We start from the raw sequence: 24,977 nt of genomic DNA, 5'->3' as shown, positions 1-24,977 counted from the left end.
AATTAAATGCATTCTGTACTCATTTGTGATGTGTCACTGTGAAGTTTGTGGGCATTAAAAAAAAAAGGGGCGTGGGGATGGTGGTAAAGAATGGATAAGAAAGCATGGCAGATGTACGAGCACTGAATAGATGCCTTGCAGTACTGTCTCAATAAGACTGACTTTAATTTAGCATATGTATTATGAGAGAATGTTAAATATTCTGTGGGATTTCTTGAAGGCTGTCCTGTCCCCTTTTGTTTTATCCTGCTTGTATAATCCTCATTTCTTTTGAAGCCTGAATCTCTGAATGAAAAATGCATTTTGGCAACAGCTTGTGAATTACTTTAACAAGATTTTGACTTAAATCTTCCTGACAGCTTTCAACTGCTGCTTAAGTAAGAGAAATGTGGACTACTAAATAACTATAAATGAAGTATAGCTCAAGTAATAAAGCTAAGAGGAGTCAGTGTTGTGTTATGTAAGTGGTGATAACTGTCCTAAAATGTCTGTGTTCTCTGAGGAAAATTAAAGTTAACCGGTGGTGTGGTAAAGACTTAAAAAATAATATTTAAAAGGAAACTGGAAACATTTTTTTTTTCTTTATTTTTCCTTTAAACATAGCAAATGCTAACGGTGATATTTACTTCCTTGTTACTGTGTTGCTTGCAGTGGGATGGGCCTGGTTCTGTTGTGTACAGTCAGGCTGGCTGGCTGAGACTGATTTAAGACACCCAAAGATGCTGCTGTTACGTTGTTAAGAAACTTGACTTCTCTCCCTTTTTGATCATGAACATGACTCAGTATCTGACAGGTGGTGGACTATGCATTTTTTAAAAAACGTCCAGGTTTCTGTGTTAAGGCTTGCTTGTTTGGGAGTGGGGTTTTTTTGGCGTGTGCTTTGGTTTTTGTGTGTTTTCTTTTTTTATTAAGCTGTTTGCAAGTACTGTTAAAAAGCTTAACTTCCAATTTAGTTGTTTGTTGTGGATGACTATGCCAAGCTGGTTTCAGGGAAGCTTTTAAGATTTCAGTGCTCCCCAAAGAAACAGTCCCTGTGTCGGTCCAAACGTTTGTGGGGCCTTATCATGAACCATATAGGAAAAAATCAGTTTTTTTGAAACTAATCCAGGTGGTCCATACGTTTTCTGATCTAATTCACTATGTGGTTGCAGAAATATTTGTGCTGGCATAAGGGAGAAGATCATCAGGAGTACGAGGAAACAAAGGATAGGAGAGATGGGACTGTTTGATTGAGCTAGTGGTGCTGACTTTTTCTGCTTTAAAATCCTGTGGCGCTAGAGCAGCTTCCTTTGTAATACGCAGATTTTCTAACACAAGAGTGAAATGATTGCGAGCCAAGCATCTATTCCTGTATTTAGGGCAGAAAGCAAGGGAAAAAGAAGCTTGAGTTGCAGAAAGCATGTGAATTACAGCCCTCTTGTTTCAGGCATAGCCCATGTTCCCAGCAGTCATGGTCCTCTCTTAAAAATACTTGATGTTAGTGATGACATCTTGTGTCACGTTCTTAATACACCCCTTTGGCAGACTCTGGGTCTCTTCTGAGGCTAGTCCAGAGAAAAGCTTCATGCACTGGAGAGGGGCAATTAGTCTTTTGATTTAGTGATTGATGTTGTGTAGCAATAGATGATGTTGCACGTCTGTTTTGTTGTCCTTTACCACTCGTGCCCTTACTTGCCATGGTGTAGCCACTACAGACTGACAGTGAGCACAGGAAGGGGCTGTGGGTGATACTGTTTGATTCTGTGAAACAATATCTTGTAATTTTGATGTTTTCAGAGGAATGTGTGCTTTATCTGTGGAAATGTGAAGCGGGTAGAAGTTTACTGTTCTAAAGGAGCTGTTTTCTTATGTATTTCTATATCTACCACTGTTCTCTAAATTATCTTTAATAGGGGTTAGTCAAATTTTAGAATCATGCATATTGTAAGAGTATTTACACAGGCAAACCTTTATTCAAAAAACAGCTGTGTAGGCTTTTCACTTCTGTTCCTAAATATGAGAGTTGTTTGGGAAAGGGGGTTTTGTGTGTCAAGCTTTTACCCATTACAATTGAATGGAAACAAAAGCTGCAAATAATTGTTTGCCTTTTTTTTAATTCAGTGTTTAAGGTTTTCTATTCAAAACTCATTTATTTTAAAATGTTATATCCTTACTCCTTTAAAAAAGAAATTAGGGAGAAGGATAGCAAATGCATTTTAGCTGTCAGGGCTGGACATATCCAATGGCTAACTGAAGAAAAAAAAAAAAAAAAGCTTGGTTCCTTGTCACCTTTGCCAGTTGCTACAAAACATTCCTGAAACGGTGTGGAACTGACTGCTGGAGTTTGAGCTATAGTAATTTAAGATCCTGTCTTCTGCCCAGGGGTTTTAAAGGTGAAGTAATTATCTTGCTCTATATCCTAAGGATCTAAGGACTTGTCTGAATTAGGATTTTGAATTTCAGCTAACACCAACAGGTTGTTTTTAAACCTTGGAAGTAGAGATGATTTAAGCATGGATTTAAAAAAAAATCTCAGACTGAACTTCATCCATTTGCTGAAGTTTGTATTACTTTTTCTGTACTAGACTTCTGAATGCCTTAATTAACCTTTGCTAGCTAATACCATCTCACCTTTTGTCTAGACAAGATCTGAAATGGTCCGATACACTACTGTGCTCCTTCAGAGACTCATGCTTGCTGATGATGAGAAGTAAAAACTTAATCATATTAAAGCATGTATTTTGTAGAAATTGGAAATATCTTGGTCACTACTAGTGAATGGTAAGTGGACTTTTGAAAGCAGTGTTTATGAACACGAGTGCTACATTTCTTCCTTTAGATGAAGAAAACATTGAAAAAAAATCTGTGAACAAGTGTGAGAGGGTTGTTTAGGAGAAATGGATGTCTTGAGGCTTTGGCTTTAATGAATAAATTGTTGAGATGCCGAATTTCTGGGAGATCCATCCTGTCTGTATTGAATTAGACAAAATTCTGGGTTGCTTGAGTGGGATTGGAAAACTTGTTCAATGTTGAGTCAGATGACAAACTTATACGTAGTCTTAAGGCTTTGAGATAATTAAAAGCAGAGGCCAGTGAAAAGTTCGTACTTCAGAGACTGAATTGATGATTACAATTATGCTTTGTTTCTGTATACCTGTAAAGGCTTATTTTTGAAGAAGGAGATGTTGGTTATTTAAGTAAACTCTTGTATGTATACATTTTAAACAAGATGGTTTAACAGAGTAATGTTTGTATAAATGATGCAGAGAAACCTAAAGATAAAGCTTTTACTGTTGTCCTAAGTCCTCATCCCAAATTATTTTTTTTTCTGAAAAAGATTGCTCCAGTGAAGTGCAAAGCTGTATGTTAGAGTTCAAACTTGTCTAACAATTTGCCACTGTCCTTTTTTGCCCCTTCATCCTGACTGTGCTCTTCTTTCCCCCCTAATTCAGCTCTGGCACTTGTTTGCCCCCGTCATTAAGCTAGTTCAATAAGCTAGCCATTTGAAAGGGATTTCTGGCTACCTGAGGAACCCAAAGGGTGTCAGGGCTGCTGTGAAGGTGAGGATAGAACATTATAGAGCCCTGTAGGGAGGCTGAAGGAGGAGTGAGCTGTATGGGAGGGGAGCTGGATTTGCCCCTGGGGCAGTAGATACCTCTTGAGCTGCTCCAGTCTTAACATACAGCTTCCCCGAGTCCAAGAGTGAATTTGCCATTTCTTAAGCGTTGTGTCTTTTCACGACAAACAGATTTGTGTTTGAACCCATTTAAGCAAAAGGTATTACCTGCCCTTTAGTAAAAGTTCATGTCTTTGACAGTCTCTTTTTCTGTTCTATAGGGATCAGTATTGCTGAAAGCACAGATAGAGAGTTTTGAAATAAGTACTTCATTGGCACCAACTGACGGCTTGAGGTAAGATTAACTTAATTCTATTTTTAAATGTTCTGTTTGAACCCAACCATTTAAAATGAGAATTGATTTTGTTTTCCTAAAATTCATGCTTGCAATAAGAAACTGAAACATATGAAACTTTCTGAAATTAGCCTCTCTCTTGTAAACTTCAACTATCATACAGTACTTGTACTTAGAATGGGAATGTATAAATGTTGATGTTGAATACAGGGAAAATAAACCAGGCTTCCTTTAAAGCTGAGATTGGATTATATTATAAACTTGTCTGAAAATAACATAATAGCAAAAACCCAGGGTTTTTTTCCTATCACTTCTGGAAAATTGATGTGCTTCATTTCTTACAACGGTTTAAAAACTCTAAATTTATGTAGACAAGCATAAGAGATGATAAGCCATTTTCTGTGAGTTTAATTGAACCCAATGAATTAGAAATCATCTTCTGAGTATAGGTTATGTAAATTTGCTTTTTAATGGAAGGAGCCAATAAAAGACAACTTCCAACATATTATTCTTCTGCAAGGTAAAGAATATTTTCTTAGTTAAATGGAAAGCTCGTTTAGGTTAAAATTTTTTGCTGGGTTAGTGTCAGATGAAGTTACATCTGTTTGGGGCCATGGAAGCACTTGTGCTGCTGTGGTGAGGAATGTCATATGGGGCAGGAGGGACTAATTGAGAGGGGAAGATTCAATCTGCTTTTTTCTTTTAGGTTCACTTATATGTGTGTAAAATTTCTCTTTGTTTTTTTTTTTTAAACTTCAAATGGAGCTCTAATGCTGTTTATTTGTCTTTACATAATTGAAATATCACCCAGGTAACAAGAAAGATTATATAAAGTACCTTGTGACATAAAGTGCTTGTTGTGTTGAGGTTGTATTTTCAGTGCAGTAATTTTAGGCTTTCATGCTTGTTTGCAATACAAAAGCCAAATGTCTGTTTCTTCCATTTTTTGTTTTAATTATTATTAAACAAAGATGATGATAGATACTGAGCATACAAAGGCCTGAAAATGTGTAGTTATTTGTCCACAGTCTGTATTGAGGTTGTCTAATGTGACCCTTTTTTTTGTTTTTTTTTTTTAAAGCTGGGCAATTTCAAAAGAAAATGGTAATGGGTCAAAGTTTTTATTAATTAAATTGGGGATTTTTAGCCACTGATCTGAAAAGAGAAGGAAAAGGTGTGTATTTCTTTTTTATGGTTAGTGCTAATTAATTCTAAGTATTTTTTATGACTGTACATAAGAAGAATTGGTAGTGTATTATGAGTTCCTTTTAGGATTCATTGCTTTATAATCAACTGTAATTTTCATAGCTTCATTTGAACTTAAAAATGTTTAATGCTGTTGCAAGCCATATTATTTAACTAGTTGTTAAAAAAATCTTTAAGTTGGCCATGCATTTTACATGTAGTTTAAAAAGCAGTGTTAACCTAAAAAGATGCAAGGTGGGCATATTGACCGGTGGAAAATCGGATCAGAGTGATTAGCTTTAGTACATGTGTTTAAGAGAAATAATACCCCTGGCTCAAACCAACTACTGCTGGACAGAATACTTCAGGGCTTTTTCTTTGCTTATGTAAAAGGTACATTGTAGGGGACTAGAAAGTCCCTCCAGAGGAGGATTGGTGCATTGGAAATGCAAGGAAATGATAAGCCACACAAATAGCAAGAATTTTGTTCTAAAACTTAATAAAACATGTAATTGTCCAGACTTGTGTATCTCTTGCCTTAGTTTGCAGAAGTGTTTCTTCTATTGCTTCCTCTCTCCTTCTACAGGATCAGTTTGCAGTTAAATCTGGAAAACCTTTTACTGTTATACTTATCTTTTCAGACGGATCAGTTTGCAGTTAAATCTGGAAAACCTTTTACTGTTATCTTTTCAGATGAACTGTGTGCACTGTAGCTATGTTAAATTCTTTAAAATGTGGTTGAGCTGTTAATTTACTAATATGCACTGTAGCTATGTTAAATTCTTTAAAATACTAATGTACTCATATCGTCTTCAGAGTTCTTTTGTTTAGGAAATTCTATACCTCTTTCTAATATTCTCATTTTAGCATATAAAAATTTTGTTCATTTATATGATGTACATGGATTCTAAATAGTTTTTTCCTTTTTTTTTTTTTTTTTTTCCCTTCTCCCCTCACTGCTTTTCCTTTTGGGCAGGAGTGTATCTACTGGCAAAAATGGGTCGATCTAACTCTAGATCGCATTCTTCGAGATCGAAGTCCAGGTCTCAGTCCAGCTCTAGGTCAAGATCCAGATCACATTCTAGAAAAAAGAGATACAGGTAAATTGATGTCTTACTGCCTGAGAAGTTGGTTTAGTATCTTAGTTTTTGTCTGGAAACTATTTTTCACTTGCATGATGCCGTGGCAAAAGTGAACCTGGGATGTTATTTCATTGTAGGCAGTAGGTAAATTCTGTTTTGAATCTGGTTTCTGTTACTTTGTTTGATACTTGGCTGTTTTGCTCTTTTCCTGTGTCTCAAGATAATTTCAGAATGCTAATGGTTCTTCATGATTTGTGGATCTGTGGCTTGTTGATTCTCCCCTTCCCCTTCATATGATGTTTTTTTTGTCCAGTCTCTGTGTGATTTGTTCTGTGTTTCATGTGCAGCTTTTCAGATCTTGGAGTAACTTAAGGCTTCAGCAGATAAGCCTTGCTATATCTCTTCTTCTGAGTTACCTCCAGCCTTTTCCTCGTCTTTCTTACTGGTGGACATTACCATCTCCCATAAAAGGAATGGTTGAATTGAATCTTTGCTGCCTTACCAGCTGCTGTCCGCAGGCTGGCGTGTTAAACTGGGGGTCACATAACTTCATGTTCCAGGCTGGGAGCTGTGGTGGCTGAGGAGCTGAATGCCACGCTCCAGAGTGGTGATTATCTCTAATAAAATGGCAGGGCAGGCCACGGAGACTGGTAATGTCTTACTCACGTGGTGCTGAAGCCTAAGTTTCAGTCCTTAGAGTATAGACATGTTTACTGTAATCCTTTGAGATGGAAATAATAAGTAAATATAGATTGTAGAAGTTAGTTTAAGTCTGTTAGTCTGCTTTCTTTACCATTCTGACTGCATTTGAGAAATCTAGCATTTAGTGTCTGGGCACTGGTTTTAAAATATAGATTGTAGAAGTTACTTTTAAGTCTGTTGGTCTGCTTTCTTTACCATTCTGACTGCATTTGAGAAATCTAGCATTTAGTGTCTAGGCACTGGTTTTATATTTATTTATTTATTTTAATTCTCCAATTGTCAAATGTTAATGTTTGCTTTTTAATTTTAGTTCTAGGTCTCGGTCAAGGACATATTCAAGATCTCGCAGCAGGGATCGTGTTTATTCTAGAGATTATCGCAGAGATTACAGGAATAATAGAGGAATGAGGCGTCCCTATGGTTACAGAGGAAGAGGTAGAGGGTATTATCAAGGAGGAGGTGGTAGATACCATCGTGGAGGTTATAGGCCTGTCTGGAACCGAAGACACTCCCGAAGCCCTAGACGTGGCCGTTCACGTTCCAGAAGTCCAAAACGAAGGTCTGTGTCTTCCCAGAGGTCCCGGAGCAGATCTCGTCGATCTTACAGATCTTCCAGGTCCCCAAGGTCCTCTTCATCTCGTTCTTCATCCCCATACAGCAAATCACCTGTCTCTTCCAAAAGACGCGCGTCTCTGGAAAAGCAGGCAAAGAAAACTGAAGGGGCTCCTTTGCAAGATAGCCCTTTGAAAAATAAATCACAAGATGAACAGAAAGATACATTTGAACATGACCCATCAGAGTCTCTTGACGATTTTAACAAATCATCAGCAGCTTCTGGCGACATTTGGCCTGGCCTTTCAGCGTACGATAACAGTCCGAGGTCACCCCATAGCCCTTCTATCGCCACCCCACCCAGTCAGAGTTCATCTTGCTCTGATGCCCCTTTGCTTAGTACAGCCCATTCAGCAAAGGACACACCTCAACATTCCCATTCCATTCAGCATAGTCCTGAGAGGTCTGGCTCTGGTTCTCTTGGAAATGGTTCTAGCCGTTATAGTCCTTCTCAGAACAGCCCGTTGCATCACATCCCTTCGAGGAGAAGCCCCGCAAAGACAATCCCCTCACAGAGCGCTCCCCGAGAGGAGGCTCGAGTGCGGTCGTTTTATCCTGAGGGTGGAGAACAGGAGGCTGCAAAAGGTGGAAAGTTTATGAAAAGGTAAGAATTTTTCAATTAGAAGCCTTATGTTGCTTCTTTTTTAAAATGCTGTCTGTTACAGAGTTTTGACAAGATCGTCACTGTGCCTTGAAAGACCCAATAAGGAATACTGTGGAATAAATACTACTAATTTTAGTCTGGTTGGAATGGAGCTTGAAGCATGTGCCTTCTAAGATGCTTTAGGTTCTTAGTTGTTGGCTAGTGGAGAGAGGGACATATATCCTAGAGGAAATACTGGTTTGTGCTTTCCATTATTGTGTGTTTTTTCTTATACTTCATTTACTGTTCAGAAAAATCTCAATTGGGATAGTGCATCAGACTTAATTGCTTGATAGTGAATTCTGTTCAAGTATTTTGAAATTTTAATGCTTCGTATATTTTGAAATGTAAATCTTTTGGAAATCTAAAAATGCAGATATTGTGCAGTGATTTCTCTGTTAATGTAAACAGTGTCTATTGCGAATGGTGTGCTGCAATATGACAACTTTGCCTTGACTTGCATTACATATTAAAGAGGGTAGGTCTTGGTGTTCTTAGAACATAATTCTCTTGATGTGGAGGACAAAATATTTAAAGTTGAATATATATTTTTCCAATTCACATGCATTTTTCAAATTTGCTCTTCAAATGTTTGTCACAGTAGTAATTTTTAAAAGCTGCAAAAATCTTACTGACATTAGGCTGTGCCTTTCTAATGTGACTTGTACTTCAGTGGATTTCTTATCAAATGAATTCTAGAGCAAAGCTGTGACTATGCTATATAGGTTTGATTGTAGACTTTTTAAATTAATTTGTCCAGTCAGTGATTTATTATCTAAAAGGTATACCACTTAGAAGATCAAAAATATGACTTCCCCTGGGTTAGATGTATTGGAGGTGGTGAATGTGTTAGGACCAATGTGAAAATAGTGTATAGTTAAGGCAGTGGCTGAAATAATTGGTAAGTGTGTTTCTGGGTTAAGGAGAGCTGGCTTCTAAAGGTTCCCTGCTTGTACACGATATAGTGACTGCATTAAGTGTGTGTCAGATTTTCGAATCCTCTTAAGAAATGTGCAGTATCTTGAAAAACCATTCACTTTTTTTTTTATGGTGCTCCTCTAACTTTTTCACTTCAGTAAAAAAATGAATTGCAGTCTGAATTATCAAATTTCATTTGAATTTGATGGAAAAAATGATTGGTGTAAGAGAATGTGAAACTGGGTACCAATTCAGAAAGAACAAACAAACCGCTACCTTTCTTTTTTTAATAAACTCAAGCAGAGAATTTCTAGGTGTTCTACAGAAAGGCATTATATCCTGCAGGTGCCCCCAGTAGCACATAAATGCCAGTGGGTACAGTGTTAATGGTGTGCGAAGCATTGCATGCTGAAGTTGAATTGCTCAGAGGAATGTATTTTCTTCTTCTTGGTGTGGAATTGACACAAAAGAGGAATGCAAGTGAACTGGAATGAATGCAATCCAGAGTTACCAGTCTCTTCTTTGCTATCCACAGGTACACAGATGAAGAGTCTAGAGTATACCTGCTTGATAGGGGTAATACCAGGGAGAAGGAGGCCCAGAAGGAGAGAGGATCAGAAAAAGGGAGGTTAGAGGGAGAAAGGGAATGGGAGGAACAGGAAACTTTAGATTTTTTCGTTGATAAAGAGACTGGGAAAGAAAAATTTAATGACTCTGAAGGGGAGGACACAGAGGAGACAGAGGATTACAGACAGTTCAGAAAGTCTGTCCTGGCAGATCAGGGTAAAAATTTTCCTACTGCATCTCACCGGAATGCTGAGGAGGAAGGAACCAAATACAAATCTAAAATACCAATCAAGGGCAATAGAGAGAGTGATGGATTTAGAGATGAGAAAAGTTATAAGCTTAAAGAGACTAGCTATGTAGTGGAAAGGCCTAGTGCAACAAAAGATAAGCACAAGGAAGAAGACAAGAGTTCTGAGAGACTAATGATGAAGAAAGAAACTCAGTCACCTGAGCAGGTAAAGTCTGAAAAGCTCAAAGAACTCTTTGATTACAGTCCCCCTCTACACAAGAATCTGGATGCGAGAGAAAAATCCACCTTCAGAGAGGAGAGCCCACTTAGGATCAAAATGATAGCCAGTGACTCCCATCGTCCTGAAGTTAAACTCAAAATGGCACCGGTACCTCTTGATGATTCCAATAGGTAAATTATTCCACTTTACACTGTGGTTCTCCACCAGCCTGCAGTGTCATTCGTCTTTATTTAAACTAGTGGTTTCTTTTTGTGTGTCTCTTTTTGTTGTTGATGCATTTTAGACCTGCTTCCTTGACTAAAGACAGGCTGCTTGCTAGCACTCTTGTCCATTCCGTCAAGAAGGAGCAAGAGTTCCGATCCATCTTTGACCACATTAAGTTGCCACAGGCCAGCAAAAGCACGTCAGAGTCATTTATTCAGCATATTGTGTCCTTGGTTCATCATGTCAAAGGTATGTATTCAGTTTATCATACCCAATACACGTCTGACAACTTCATTTAAGCCCGTTTGCTGTCTCTAGTAACAGAAAGTTTTCAGCCCTCTCTTAACGTTGCTTCAGTCAGACTTTCTTCCTTTTGAGGTGCACATAAAAATAATTAGAAAAATAATAGTCCCAGAATCTAGAATAAAAATTAAGCCAAACCCAAGCAATGCAGAGCATAATAGCAGTTATACTCTGTTCCTGGATACATTTTTGAGCTTAAGTAGTATATAAAGTTAGATTTTTTTTTCCGTTTTTAATATTTTTAGTGTAGTTTAAACATACTACATTCATCAATCTTTTCTTAGTTAAAATTGTGTGTTACAGCCATTAAAATAACGTTATATGAAGTGGGGCAGTGTGGGTTGGCAGATGTCCTTTGCACTGTAAATACAGTGGCATTCCTTTTGAAGCACCCCAGAGCTCATTTCTGTGTTCTTACTCTATCAAAATAATAAGATGTAAGAAAAATTGTGCTCTAAGTGATACAAAATACACTGAGATATTTCATTTTATTCCTATTTGAGGGTATTATAGTGCTGGAGGCAGGAATTTTGCTTACAGGAACTTGGCAAGGGCTTAATAACCCTCCATTAAATTAATTATACACTAATTATTTTCTGATTTAACAGTAGTGGCTGTTGCTTAATAGAAACACCCCAAAACTCCAAGCCAACCAACCAACGACGAAATAAAAGCCCCAAATAAAAAAAAACCACCGAAACATAAACCCAAATTGTCAAAGTAGATGCATTTCACTTGGGACATGTATCCTGTCAAAGATTTTTGGTGGAAGAATAGATAGATAATTCATGTACCTCTTGATGATTCCAATAGGTAAATTATTCCACTTTACACTGTGGTTCTCCACCAGCCTGTAGTGTCATTCCTCTTTATTTAAACTAGTGGTCTCTTTTTGTGTGTCTTTTTTTTTGTTGTTGATACACCGGTACCTCTTGATGATTCCAATAGGTAAATTATTCCACTTTACACTGTGGTTCTCCACCAGCCTGCAGTGTCATTCGTCTTTATTTAAACTAGTGGTTTCTTTTTGTGTGTCTCTTTTTGTTGTTGATGCATTTTAGACCTGCTTCCTTGACTAAAGACAGGCTGCTTGCTAGCACTCTTGTCCATTCCGTCAAGAAGGAGCAAGAGTTCCGATCCATCTTTGACCACATTAAGTTGCCACAGGCCAGCAAAAGCACGTCAGAGTCATTTATTCAGCATATTGTGTCCTTGGTTCATCATGTCAAAGGTATGTATTCAGTTTATCATACCCAATACACGTCTGACAACTTCATTTAAGCCCGTTTGCTGTCTCTAGTAACAGAAAGTTTTCAGCCCTCTCTTAACGTTGCTTCAGTCAGACTTTCTTCCTTTTGAGGTGCACATAAAAATAACTAGAAAAATAATAGTCCCAGAATCTAGAATAAAAATTAAACCAAACCCCACAATGCAGAGCATAATAGCAGTTACACTCTGTTTTCTCTTAACGTTGCTTCAGTCAGACTTTCTTCCTTTTGAGGTGCACATAAAAATAATTAGAAAAATAATAGTCCCAGAATCTAGAATAAAAATTAAGCCAAACCCAAGCAATGCAGAGCATAATAGCAGTTATACTCTGTTCCTGGATACATTTTTGAGCTTAAGTAGTATATAAAGTTAGATTTTTTTTTCCGTTTTTAATATTTTTAGTGTAGTTTAAACATACTACATTCATCAATCTTTTCTTACTTAAAATTGTGTGTTACAGCCATTAAAATAACGTTATATGAAGTGGGGCAGTGTGGGTTGGCAGATGTCCTTTGCACTGTAAATACAGTGGCATTCCTTTTGAAGCACCCCAGAGCTCATTTCTGTGTTCTTGTTCTATCAAAATAATAAGATGTAAGAAAAATTGTGCTCTAAGTGATACAAAATACACTGAGATATTTCATTTTATTCCTATTTGAGGGTATTATAGTGCTGGAGGCAGGAATTTTGCTTACAGGAACTTGGCAAGGGCTTAATAACCCTCCATTAAATTAATTATACACTAATTATTTTCTGATTTAACAGTAGTGGCTGTTGCTTAATAGAAACACCCCAAAACTCCAAGCCAACCAACCAACGACGAAATAAAAGCCCCAAATAAAAAAAAACCACCGAAACACAAACCCAAATTGTCAAAGTAGATGCATTTCACTTGGGACGTGTATCCTGTCAAAGTTTTTTGGTGGAAGGATAGATAGATAATTCCGTAAAATCCCATGGGGATACCTGGGGAGTTTTTTTAAATCTCTTTTTTCCATAGCATTTACTTTATTTCACTGGGCTGTTGTCTTGTTCTTGTGTTTAATTTACTGAGATAATATGGAAGAATTTGCTGGTAGAAGATTATTTTGCTGTATGATCAGACAGAGGGGGAAAGTGGAAATGCTTAATTAGGTGACCACATTGAGTGTATCTCTCTGTAAGCATTGTTTTTTAAGATGCTTTAGCTTCTAAAATTGCAGAGATTTGCATGCTAGAAGTATGTGCTAAGGTTCCCTTAAAAGTCTTACTTTGTTGGCAAAATTCAGATTTGAGGCAAATGATTTCCTGCATTTTGAATAGCTTATAAAGAAGAAAGTAAAGAGCCAACAATAATAGATTATGATAATGTATTAGATGAAAAAAAAAATCTTATTGGGACAGCTATTTAGAGTATAATGATCTCTGTTTTGAAAGTATCTATTTTATTGATATGTAAAGAGATTTAAGGCTCAATCTGATGAGAGCTTGTTAAGTTTTTGCTTATATGATACGTATGTAGGCTGTAGGTGAAATAATATTCTTGAAAAACTCTCACATGCTGATCACAGAATAGACTGTTTTTCTGTAAACTTTTGTATGTTAAACAAGTACCTGGTAAATGTAACAGTTTTAACAGCCTATCTGGTCAAGTTATTAGAATATGTACAGTTATGGTTGTTTATGAAAGCAGAACCTCTCTTAAGTTTCAAATTTACTGTGGTCTGTGATCAGATTTTTAGTAACTCTTTTGACAACTTGAAGTTATGTTCATTATTGGTGTGATGCGACCAGTCTGAACAGCTCTTTATTAATGTAGAGCTGAAAATGCCCAGTGATGTTTTCTTTTTCATTGTAACTAGGTCCTGGAATGTGTTTTGAAATGGCAAAATCCATGTTACAAAAGTAAAATAGCTGTTGAAAGATACAGATGCCAAACAGGCAAAGTTGAACCTTCTGTCTTCCTGGCAAAAAATGGCATAAAAACAGAGTTGCTAGCTCAAATTCCTGTGTTTGATGGAATTATGATTGAGGCACTACCCTTGTAGTGGCCGTTTCAAGTTTTAATGGTTGGTTATGAGACAAATGCTGGATGCCGGGCGGTAAGTTGATACAGATGTATGTTGACCTGTTAAGCAGATAGCTTGCTTCATATGTAACATTTCATAGCTCATGACTTTATGTATTTCTATATTACATTTAAACACATTTGTTGAGCTGGTTTAAAAAAAAAAAACTTTTGCTGTTGCTAATTTAACTGTCTCTGGAGGAAATGAGAAAATTTGTCAGAGAAGTTGTCAAGTTTGCCAAGATGCCAGATGCTTAAATGAATTTATTTACATATAGGTGTGTTAATTGTCTTGGATCGTTTATCATCACAACTTCAAATCAAGAAATTGTATTCCTTTTAAGAAATGACTTGTTAGGTCATTCATATAGTTATTGAAGCATACATTACTTAAGTGTTATCACTGAATTAACTCTAAGTTAAAGATGAGATGAATAATTAAATGTACTTATTGTGAGTATTCATGACTCAAAGTTAATGTCATTTTCTCTTACATGCAAAGTAGAAAATAACTGTTCAGAAACTGCTTCTGTCTCTTTCATTAGAGGAAAATCTTGTTGAATATGAGCAAGTCTGATCAGTAAATGATGCTTGAGTTTGATATAATACAGTCATGGCATAGTTACAAGTAGACTTGCAGTGATGCTGTGCACTGTTACTTTGGGTTACAGAATGTGTAAAAATAGGGAAAACACCACATTTGCTTGTCCTGATATAGATTTATTGAAAAGACTATGTTTTTTTGCCTGCTACTTGCCTTTCTGTCAGGAGTAAAATACCTGTCAGTTGAATTAAACTAATGAAACAGTGTTTTTTCTATTGTAACCAACAGAGCAATACTTCAAGTCAGCTGGAATGACCCTAAATGAGAGGTTCACTGCATATCAAAAAGCTACTGAAGAACAGTGCACCCGGCAAAAGAGTCCAGAAATACATAGGTATATGTTAACTGCATACGTAATATTTTGTGTTTCGAGTAATGTCTGTTAATATTTCTTTTGAGAACTCAAAAGATTTTTTTTCTAACCTGTATGGAGTAATTAATCGATTTCTGTGTAAATAGAAAACACCAAAAATACCCCACCAAAATCCCCTTCTGTCAAAGAGAACTCAGCTGAGCCATGTCTGGCTTCCATCGGTGGTTTTGTAGCAGGTGTCTTCTCTACCTCTGTATCTCATCTGGGATATATTTACTTTTCTCACATGCAGTGCTCAAATATTGAGGGGCATATGTCTGGAAGATGACAAGAAGCCCTGTACACGCATCTTTATTCTGCAGAGTGAAGTGTTCCATCTTGTTCTACTTTAGTTTTTGTGCGTGTCTTAATTTACAGCAGTTTTTTTCAAAAGTCTGAGAGGCTGGAAGGTAAAAAGGTAGGCGTGCAGACATAGTTTCTGATCAAGTGCTATAATTTTTTGATGCAGTGTACTATATTTGTGTTGCATGTGAGGATATGTTCTCTCCCTATTCAGTATCCAATTTTGTAAGTTTTCTTAACTATTAAGTATTTTTGACTTTACAGTAAGCTATAGTAATGTTTACGATTTCTTGGGGAGTGGATTTTCAACTGGCTATATAAACTGATCTTTTGAAATAACTTATTAGACATTTTTTGTATCTTCAAAGATGTACTTAAAATGTGAAAAATGAAGCTACCTATTTTCTGTATTTGTATTTTTAGCATTTTTAGCATACTTCACAAGAGAACCAAAGTTCTTAATTTTTAGTCTGCTTCTGTATTAAGATGGAGCTTTATTTGCAAAAAGTTTGTTCTACTGCAAAAATGTTTTCTTTCTCAGTTTTCTGTTGAAAAGAAATGTCTGAGGCCATTAATAGTCACAGGCATGTATGGCAAGACACTGCTTTTATTTTAAATTTAGGAGGATTGACATCTCTCCAAGTACCCTGAGGAAGCACACCCGTTTATCAGGTGAAGAGAGAGTATTTAAAGAAGAAAATCAAAAAGTAGGTTCTAAGTAAACATCCTATTTTTGTTTCTAAACTTTAATTTCTCGTGTTTCCTTTTAAATCTGAACTTATAAAAATGCAAAAAAATTACTTGTATTGTTTCTAAACTTTAATTTCTCGTGTTTCCCTTTAGATCTGAACTTCAACATATAAAAATGCAAAAAAAAATGACTTGTGTTTATCGTATCTGGAGTACTTGCATTTAGAACAATGGTTATTTTCCCCTTTGAGTAAAACTTATTACCAAGAAGCCAATTTATCTGGAGTACTTGCATTTAGAACAATGGTTGGTTTTTTCCCCTTTGAGTAAAACCTAATACCAAGAAGCCAATTAATGTAGCATGATTGTGCTGTATTGATAATGTGGTGTATAAGGTCAAGCTTTCTCCCACCCTTCCTTTCTTCTTGGACATTTCTTGAGCAATTTTGTGGCACTCACTGCCCAAGGACAAAGAATAGAAGGGGGTGGGAGGGAAGTACTGAGGTGGTCAGTGAGCACTGTGGTTGAGTTGCAAAGGTGCTTGTGCTCTGTTAAAAACAATTCACCAGAAGAAAGGAACACTTATAACATCCTGAAAACCCATGTATTATGGTCTGTCTGCATCAAAAAATAGATATCCCATTGGCTTGATGGGAAGGCTTGTTTGAAACTGAATTTCTTAGCTGTTCTTTTTTTAGATCTAGCCATTGCATGTAAAGGGCGTTCACTTAAAGTCAATTTGTGTCCTGGAGAGTTTGTTGAAAAATAGGTAAATTCTATCTCACTTTTTTATTTCTTTTTTTTTTTTTGAAAACGGATGCACAACTTGCCTTTTCATTCAGATTCTCTTCCGGATGTTTTATTTCAAAATTGTGTTCCAAAATACATATTTGTTTACAGGGAGATAAAAAATTAAGGTGCGATTCTGCTGATCTTCGGCATGACATTGACCGACGTAGAAAAGAGCGAAGTAAAGAGCGAGGAGACTCAAAGGGTTCCAGGGAATCCAGTGGGTCAAGAAAGCAGGAGAAAACTCCAAAAGATTACAAGGATTACAAATCTTACAAAGATGACAGGTAAATATTTCAAGTCCCTCTCTAGGTTTTTAGCTTCTAATTAGCCTTTTGTAATTGTAAAGCTTAATTGCTTTCAATTTTCAATGTATAATGGAACATTTAAATTTAAACAATTAAAATTATTTGTTTTACAGCAAATATGTATTATCTGTCTTTTACACGGCTTATGGTGGATGAGGACAAAAACTTTGGAATAGCAAGCTAACACTGAAAAAAAAAATGACAAATTAATCTGTCCTATTATCCAGGCTACATCAGGAGGTTGGACTTCAATGCAGTACATTTCTATAAACAGTTTGTGTAAGAACTTTGGTTCGTTATGCTTGATTCCGCACTTTTTCAACTCATAACACCCAGAGTATGAGATTCTTACTGATAATTTAGGTTTTAACATGGGTGAGAAGGGGAAATTTAATTTTTGTCTAAAGCCAGGGGGCTGTTTTTAAGAAAAAAAAAAATGTTAGCATATCTCAGTGGATACTGTGTAGCAGTGGTAAGAGTTATTTCAGGTATGACCTTCCTTTGAATAGAATATTAAAATCTTGTAAATCCGGTCACATTAGTACCACTGTGGGGTTACTAAAAGTCTTGCTGTAGGGATTATTTATTTTTTATTCCCCTGCTTTGTCCTTGGATATACGATGAATTTTTACTTATGCTTCCTGTTTCCCATTTACTTTCTGACTTTGGCTGGCTAAAGTTTATCTTCCACTGGCTAATTCCATACAGCCATCTACGTAGGGAAGCCCACACCGTTATCTCCTCAACAGTGTGCAAACTGACCTTTGTAAAGTTACTCTAAAACTTTTGCCCCGGAGGGTTTTCTTCCCTTCATTTCTGTTTTTCTGCCTCAGAAGAAAGGCAGACCTTAAAAAAAAAACAAAAACTTAACAGAATCGCTTCATGGCATCAAACCCTAGAAAAACTGTATATTTGCAGTTTGCAGACTGCTGCTTTCCAACTCACTAGCAATAATATACGTTTAGTGCATTTAAATGTGTAAGAGGAGGCTGGAAAGTGGAACTATACTTCACCTTAACATCTGAAATACGTAACGTATATCTGACTTTATAACCAGAAGGGGGATAGATGATTTTTTTTGTAAAGTATAAAGAGACCCCTTTTAGTATAGCATGTTACAGACCATCTAGTACTTTTAAAATAGCACACAGTGTATCTTTTTATTTTTCAGTAAACAAAAAAGAGATCAAGACCGTGCTCGGTCCTCCCCATCTTCCTCCCCATCTTCTTCCTCATCCAGTTCACGAGAAGAAAAGGATTGCAAGAAGGAAAGAGATGAAGAATTCAAAACCCACCATGAACAGAAAGACTACTCCGGTTTTGCAGGAGTCAACAGGCCAAGAGGCACCTTTGTAAGTTGCTGTCTGATTCTTCCCCCCAAATTATGAACACTTTGCCAATAGTAATAATATAACAATTAAAATGAGGAAGTGTTGCAGTGATTAATGTTAGGCAAGACTTCTTTCATAACAGTAAGTCTTGAATTCTTTAAATCTGATGTTCCAAAACTGGAAAGTTGTATTTTTTTTTTCCCAGCACCATCGAATAGCAGTTAATTGGGGTGTAAATATACATTAGTGTGCCATTAGAGACCCTAGTGTAAGGGTGAGGAAAAATTATTTCTTGTTTATTCCTTGCTCTTTTGTAATTGACTGTTTCCAAACAGGATCTGCAAATTAACCTTTCTGTAAAGATTTAAATCTTGGTATCTGTTACCTCTTAAATCCCTGCAGGTTCTGTTTTTCCTTGTCATTTTCAGTTTGGTTTTGCCCTCCTTTGTGTGTGATGTCTATCTTTAAATAGAGAATGGCACGTAATTAAAAATATACATCAACCTTAAAACAGCTGTATTGAGGAGAGGAGATGGTATACTTGTTATTTTTCGGTTTCTTTGACCTGGACTAGCCACAGTGAGCATGAAAGCTCACTGATTTACCTCTGGAATTTAGCATTGTGATTTGGAAAGTGACGTATTGAACACTATAGTCTTCAGAAAAAAATTTTAAAGATAAAAATTGTAAATACTGATACTTAATTGGGAAATGTAGAAGCATTAGGAAAGACTAGGAATCAGTAAAGGAGGCCTTGAAAAGATAAGGAACACTTTAAAAAGGGGGGAAAAAAACCGAAACCAAAACCAAACCACAACAAAAAAACCCCCAAAACCAAAATACACACACACAATAAAAGCAAGTTCCGTATTTGGGTGGGGAAAAAACGTCAAGTAGACTTACATTGTGGGTAGGTTTAATTGCATACTTCCACAATAATTCCTTCATGTAGCCTCTAATTAAGACTAAATAATGCTAAAAGGCATTCAGTGTAAATGTACATTGAATTGTTTGTAAAAAGTCTTGAACTACTACCCGAGGGTGTCTGAAATGCATGTGGGGTGTGCAATGCTACAGTTAAGGTTTGAATCTTCATCTAAAGAACTGTAGCTACTTAAAAGAAAATTCAAAATTTTTAACACTAAAAATGCGTAATTTCCTCCTTTCTTGTTTGTTTTTAATATAAATATTCTAAGGAATAGCTGTGTGGCATAAATATATAAATCCTTGGATGAAGTAGTCATCAAATATGACAATATCAGCACAATTTCTAGCTGGATAAGCAGTGGCACCGAGTTGAAAAAAGAGCTTAAAACCCCTTCTCAAAGAGAATAATTGGTGGAAGCCTTAATGCTTTATAAAATCAGATTGTACGTATCGTGAAAGAGATGCTACTTTACATGAAACTTAAGTAGATGCAAATTGAAAATTTAATAGACTTGTAACTTAACTCCTGGTGACTGCCAGTTCTGACTGGGCAGTAACAACTGGTTAATGTTCCCTAACGACGTACATGGTCACCTCCAGGCTTATGGACCAAAGTGTATCTAACAGGAGAATCTAAATAGGCCACCCTGCTGGCTCAGATCTTCTCTTCAGGGATACAGCTTGGATAGTACTGAAAGCCAGAATGTCTTTGTAATTCAGGGTAGTAGTGGCTGAGTTCCAGTAAATACTGCTTTGCTTTTGGAGTAAAGAAAATGTTTTGGTTGTGAATCCTCCCTAAAGCAGTAAGCCTTGGTACCCTGGGAGACCGTAGCTTGCTGGTTACATTACTTTAATATAAGCCAAGCTGTCAATTCCATGCAAATCAGCAATATTTTTCAGTAAAGCATGCTGATAGACTATAATGTTTAATTCTAGGCTTCTTGTGTATAAACATCATGAATAGTTTTGAAGTAGGAACACAGAAATAAGGATGAGTAGAGCTTTGTAATGACATTGTCACTAGTATCTGGCTCCAAAAGAATTATTTTAAACAGAACTGTTCCACAGGCGTTTTCTCTTTCTATAGAAAATCAACTTTGTCCTTTTTGTGATGATCTTTGCAGTAAGCAAGCCCATAAAGATAACACCATAGTAGATTTCACCTTCCATATTTCTTTGTCTGAAAGGTGACCTGAAGGGGGACAACCACTGTTAATGCAGTGGGGGGGAAAGCTCTAGATACTGTTCTTAAATGGAATCTGATCATAAGACCTAATACTAGGAAATCCTGGTATCTCTGTCTCTTCCCCCTGCCCCCCAATCCTGTCATCCTCTTGTCTCTACATCCTTTAAAATGTCCAGCATAAATTCTGCACTACAAGTGTTGGAGCTCTGTGGAACTAAATGTGCATAATGCTCTTCTTTCACGTTAGTTAATTATATCTTTAGACTATATCTTTCAGACTAAGTTCATGGAACATACATATTTTTAACAAACAAAATTAATATCCAGTCAGGTTTTTGTGCAGTTACTCTGAAGACCCAGTTCTGTGTTTTCAACTGGGCTGGTTTGGGAAATGATGGTCTGCAGTGACTGGAGTTTTTAGCAGTCCACCTTCCCAGCCTAACCTTTCTGCTCCTCTTGAATGGAGAATACAAGCTCTTGTTTAATGTTTTCTACAAGCTGAAATTTTATGTGCTAAGGGAATTTGTTGCTACGAGACTTTTTAGCCTAACATTTTAAAATCCTGTGAATTCATATAGAATATTTAAGACACTAATAGTCACTTCAGACATTGCAGCTCTGTAGAGTACGTATTGTTGATTTTTCTGGGTAAAGAGATTACTCATTTGAAATTCAGTTTGGCTTTAAATACCTTTCTGAAACTTAATTGAAAATATTTGGCTAATGCAAAGTGGATATCCTTTGAAAATTGCATTGTTTGTATGTATTCTAGAGTAATTTTCTCAGAATTGATGTGACTGACTCCATAAATGACCATTCTTTCCCCCCGACAGTTCGCTCCCTCTTTAAATCTAGTTTTTCTGTTTGTTTTTGTCTGTGAACAGCTTCAGAAGCTTCCTCTGACCTTTTGTTGCTTCTCACTGGTTTACCAGCAGCCAAAGGAAATTTCTTTTCTGGTGGTTGTGGGTGAATTTATGCCAAGAACTCAAAATGTGTTTCAATTAAGTTAATAGAATCATTATTTCAAAATGAATGCTTGACTATATTACTTAAGGTAATATGTGAATATTAAATTGATTTTACACTTGCAGATACTGTAATTACGCACAGAAAGAGCATTTTCAGTAATAGAGAACTTGAACTCTTTTTTGTGGTTTTATGTAAATGGATTAAATGACATTTTGGTTAATCAGTTTCGAATTAGGGGCAGAGGAAGAGCCAGAGGAGTCTTTGCTGGAACAAATACTGGTCCCAGCAACTCAAATACTACTTTTCAGAAGAGGCCGAAGGAAGAGGAATGGGATCCTGAATATACCCCAAAAAGCAAGAAATACTTCTTGGTGGGTTTGGAGAACTCGATATCTTATGCATGCTTTTGTTTTTTCAAATTTTCTACAACAGTAGAAGTAGCATGCATGTAGGGACAGGGACTTCACTTACCCAATCATGACAATAATCAGGGTTGTTGTAGTGCCTGGTTCTGTCTCTCTTTGTGTCAGGCTGGCAATAACTGAGGCCTGACACAGAATTCATCTCCAAAACTTTCATCAGTAAGTGGAGAAGGCAGCAGATTCACACTAAAATGATTAAAACCAAATTTTAAAGCAAAAAGGCTTGTGCTCTGTTTCTCTGGATGTATGTCTGTGTGGCATTTGAGCTTTGTCTTAGGTTTGTGTGGAAGTCTGCACAAGTGGCAGATCAGGAAAAGGTGACAGTAGCTGTGGATGTATGTAGACTGACACTGTCCTTCAGTTCTTAGCTGAGTAGGGTGATAGTTTATAACCAAATCACCTTAGTTTTGATGCCTCTTTCCCACCTGGATCATGAAAGGAGGACTGGTGATGTTAACCACCCAGTAACTAGTGTAATATAGTGACTATGTAGCCTCTGTTCCAGTCGATTTCCTTAACAGTGCAAACTTCTAAGGATACTGTTTCACCCTTGAGAAATGTTAAGTGGTAAAGATTAGACTTTCTCCTATAGCATTATAGTTTGCCACAAATATTTTAACAGGTAATGCAAGAAATAATGCAATCACAATTTGGACGTTTGTACAGGTTTTTCTCCTCTATCTCCCCACACATACATAGACTTTTCTGAGCTATAAATATAGAAAGAGATGTGATCATCTATTCATTAAGAAATTCTGTGATACCTAGAACAAATAACTAACTGTAGCTATTAATTTTTTTCTCATCTCTAAAAATGTTTTTAGTAAAGAAAAAAAGCCACCCTTTAATTATTCTTATATAATTGTTAATAAACTTGCTTTATATAGGTGTGGTATGTGTTTAATAGTTCAGATTTCTTTCCAAATCACAAGTGAAAAAAAAAAATAGATGTTGAAGCAAGTGTACCTCACTCTTCTTAAATATAAACATATTTTATATTAAATAATTGTCTGTAGTGTTCCTGGAGTGCATGGAATGATTGTCAGAAAAACTTGGCAAACTCTGTTGCCCCACATTGCAGAGGTGAAGCAGGGTTTCTGAAAACTGCCTTCAGTTACTTTTCCTTAATAAGTATAAAGAACTCTACTTCTGCATTAAATTAAAAATAAAACAAAACAAAAAAAATCCTGGCATATTCCTAGAGCTTCTTCCTTTAAAATCACTGATATTTTTTTTTTCTTAAAACTGGAGAGTAATTCTTTCTTCTGACTAAAGATAAGTGACAGATAACTACCTCGTTACAAACATTGGAGCAGACCCACAGCTAATAAAATCTCTTAAAACAACAGTTTTATTGTTGTGGGTTTAGTTACAGCGTCATGAATTGCAAGGATTTACTTCAGAATGTATTCTGCAGATAGCTATATCTGAACAGTTAAAAAGTTCTCTTTAATTGTGGGGCTTTTTTTCCTCTGTATAGTATATATTTGATATAGAGTAGCAGCATTTAAGAGGTACACTGGAGGGATGTTCTAACCTTCTTCTTGTCTGGTGTTTTTGTAGCACGACGACAGAGACGACGGTGTGGATTATTGGGCCAAAAGAGGAAGAGGCCGCGGTACTTTCCAGCGTGGCAGAGGGCGTTTTAACTTCAAAAAGTCAGGGAGCAGTCCCAAGTGGACACACGACAAATATCAAGGGGATGGCATAGTGGAAGATGAAGAAGAAACTATTGAAAACAATGAAGAAAAGGACAGACGCAAAGAGGAAAAGGTAAACAGTTCAGTGAATTGCAGATTAGACAGTTTATTTTGCAGTATTCCAAATAATTGTGTGGGTGTGGGAGGGAATCACTTAAAAAGTTGGAGTTTGGTTATTAACAGTTCACAACAAGACTCTTTTCTTTCTTTCTTTCCACAGGAATAACCCTGGAAGAAAGTTGTAGCTGAAAGAGCAGCTCTTGCACCACCCACACAACATTTTTAATATGTTTTTTTTGTTGTCAAATGAATGTAAGCATTTTACTTAAATTTTACTGTTGGAAAGTAGTTTAGAGGGATTGTTTTTGTTTTAAGCCTTTAGAAAAAAATCTTGATATAGTAAACTATGTTAATGATCGTACAGGTAGAAAGTAAAATATTTGTAACAACTTTTAAGAAATTTTACTGTTTGTTATATGCAGTGTAATTCTGCTTTGTCCAAATATATGGTCAAGTACAACTCTAAAAGTTTTGATTCTCCCCTATGTCTGTGTTTTATTCTGAAGTAAACTTACAGCTCTGCACACCCGAAATCTTGGAGCAGCATTTTTTATAAATTGATTCCTACTTCTGTGTTGCCTTTTTGTACGACGTGTGTTTAAGGGTAGTGATCCAGTCGTAGTGTAAGTACAAACCAAACCAGTTGTGCAAAATACTGGTTCTACGTTAGTTGACAAGAATCACATTTAGATAATGTGTCAGTAATCAACCTGGATTTGTATTCCACTGTGCTAGACAGTGCAGCAAGAATTTTGAGAGTGAAATTGTCACTCTTCTTTAGTAGCCCAAGAAATACATACGTGTATAAATACTCAAGTAAGTTTCAAGTGTATTATTTCCCTTCTGGAACATGAGTTTTAGAAACCTGTTTCTAAGTCCCTGATGCTAGAAACTTTGAAGCAGATCTGAAAACTGGAGTTCCATCTCTGTGGTTAGTTGCAGTAAGTTGCAGTTAGTTGTAGTTAGTAACTACCTACAGCTACCTTGATTCCTGTAGCTTGTGTCTAGAGCAGATCAGTCAGGTATTACTAGGGCCATGCAGATGATCAGAGGGGCTGGAGCACCTCTCCTATGAAGACAGGCTGAGAGAGTTGGAGTTCTTCAGCCTGGCTCTGGGGAAACCTTAGAGCCCCTTCCAGTACCTGAAGGGGGCTACAGGAGAGATGGGGAGGGACTCTTGATCAGGGAGTGGAGCCATAGGAAAAGGGGTAAGGGTATTAAATCGAAAGAGGGGAGATTGAAATTAGATACCAGGAAGAAATTCTTTGCTGGGAGGGTGGTGAGACACTGGAAGAGGTTGCCCAGAGAAGCTGTGGCTGCCCCATCCCTGGAGGGGTTCAAGGCCAGGCTGGATGGGGCTTGGAGCAACCTGGTCTGGTGGGAGGTGTCCCTGCCCAGGGCAGGGGGGTGGAACTGGATGGTCTTTAAGGTCCCTTCCAACTCG

The 24,977-nt window shown here is 36.8% G+C and overlaps 1 protein-coding gene across 1 annotated transcript; it reads left to right on the top strand.

The window, feature by feature from the left end:
• The first annotated feature begins 2,623 nt into the window (after window positions 1-2,623).
• On the top strand, window positions 2,624-24,094 carry BCLAF1 (BCL2-associated transcription factor 1). Its single transcript, XM_014955389.1, has 13 exons — window positions 2,624-2,760; window positions 3,817-3,890; window positions 6,052-6,175; window positions 7,170-8,075; window positions 9,568-10,239; window positions 10,353-10,522; window positions 14,725-14,830; window positions 15,774-15,858; window positions 16,742-16,917; window positions 18,110-18,290; window positions 21,576-21,722; window positions 23,337-23,546; window positions 23,694-24,094. The coding sequence occupies exons 3-13, from the start codon at window positions 6,072-6,074 to the stop codon at window positions 23,697-23,699; spliced, it is 2,763 nt and encodes a 920-aa protein (XP_014810875.1). The 5' UTR covers window positions 2,624-2,760; window positions 3,817-3,890; window positions 6,052-6,071; the 3' UTR covers window positions 23,700-24,094.
• The last annotated feature ends 883 nt before the right edge of the window (window positions 24,095-24,977 follow it).

The sequence above is a fragment of the Calidris pugnax genome, unplaced genomic scaffold (assembly GCF_001431845.1).
Source record: "Calidris pugnax isolate Ruff unplaced genomic scaffold, ASM143184v1 scaffold231, whole genome shotgun sequence".
Classification (NCBI taxonomy): Eukaryota; Metazoa; Chordata; class Aves; order Charadriiformes; family Scolopacidae; genus Calidris; species Calidris pugnax.
Note: the sequence above shows the minus strand (reverse complement) of the source record. Positions and strands in the feature narration are given on the sequence as shown.

What these genes read in the sequence shown, in the direction of transcription:
- BCLAF1 (XM_014955389.1), top strand. Translation starts at nt 6,072, where the DNA reads ATGGGTCGATCTAACTCTAGATCGCATTCTTCGAGATCGAAGTCCAGG. An exon ending in TTAAAGAAGAAAATCAAAAA is followed by an intron (nt 15,859 to 16,741) that starts GTAGGTTCTAAG and finishes ATTTGTTTACAG; the next exon opens with GGAGATAAAAAATTAAGGTG. An exon ending in ACAGGCCAAGAGGCACCTTT is followed by an intron (nt 18,291 to 21,575) that starts GTAAGTTGCTGT and finishes TTGGTTAATCAG; the next exon opens with TTTCGAATTAGGGGCAGAGG.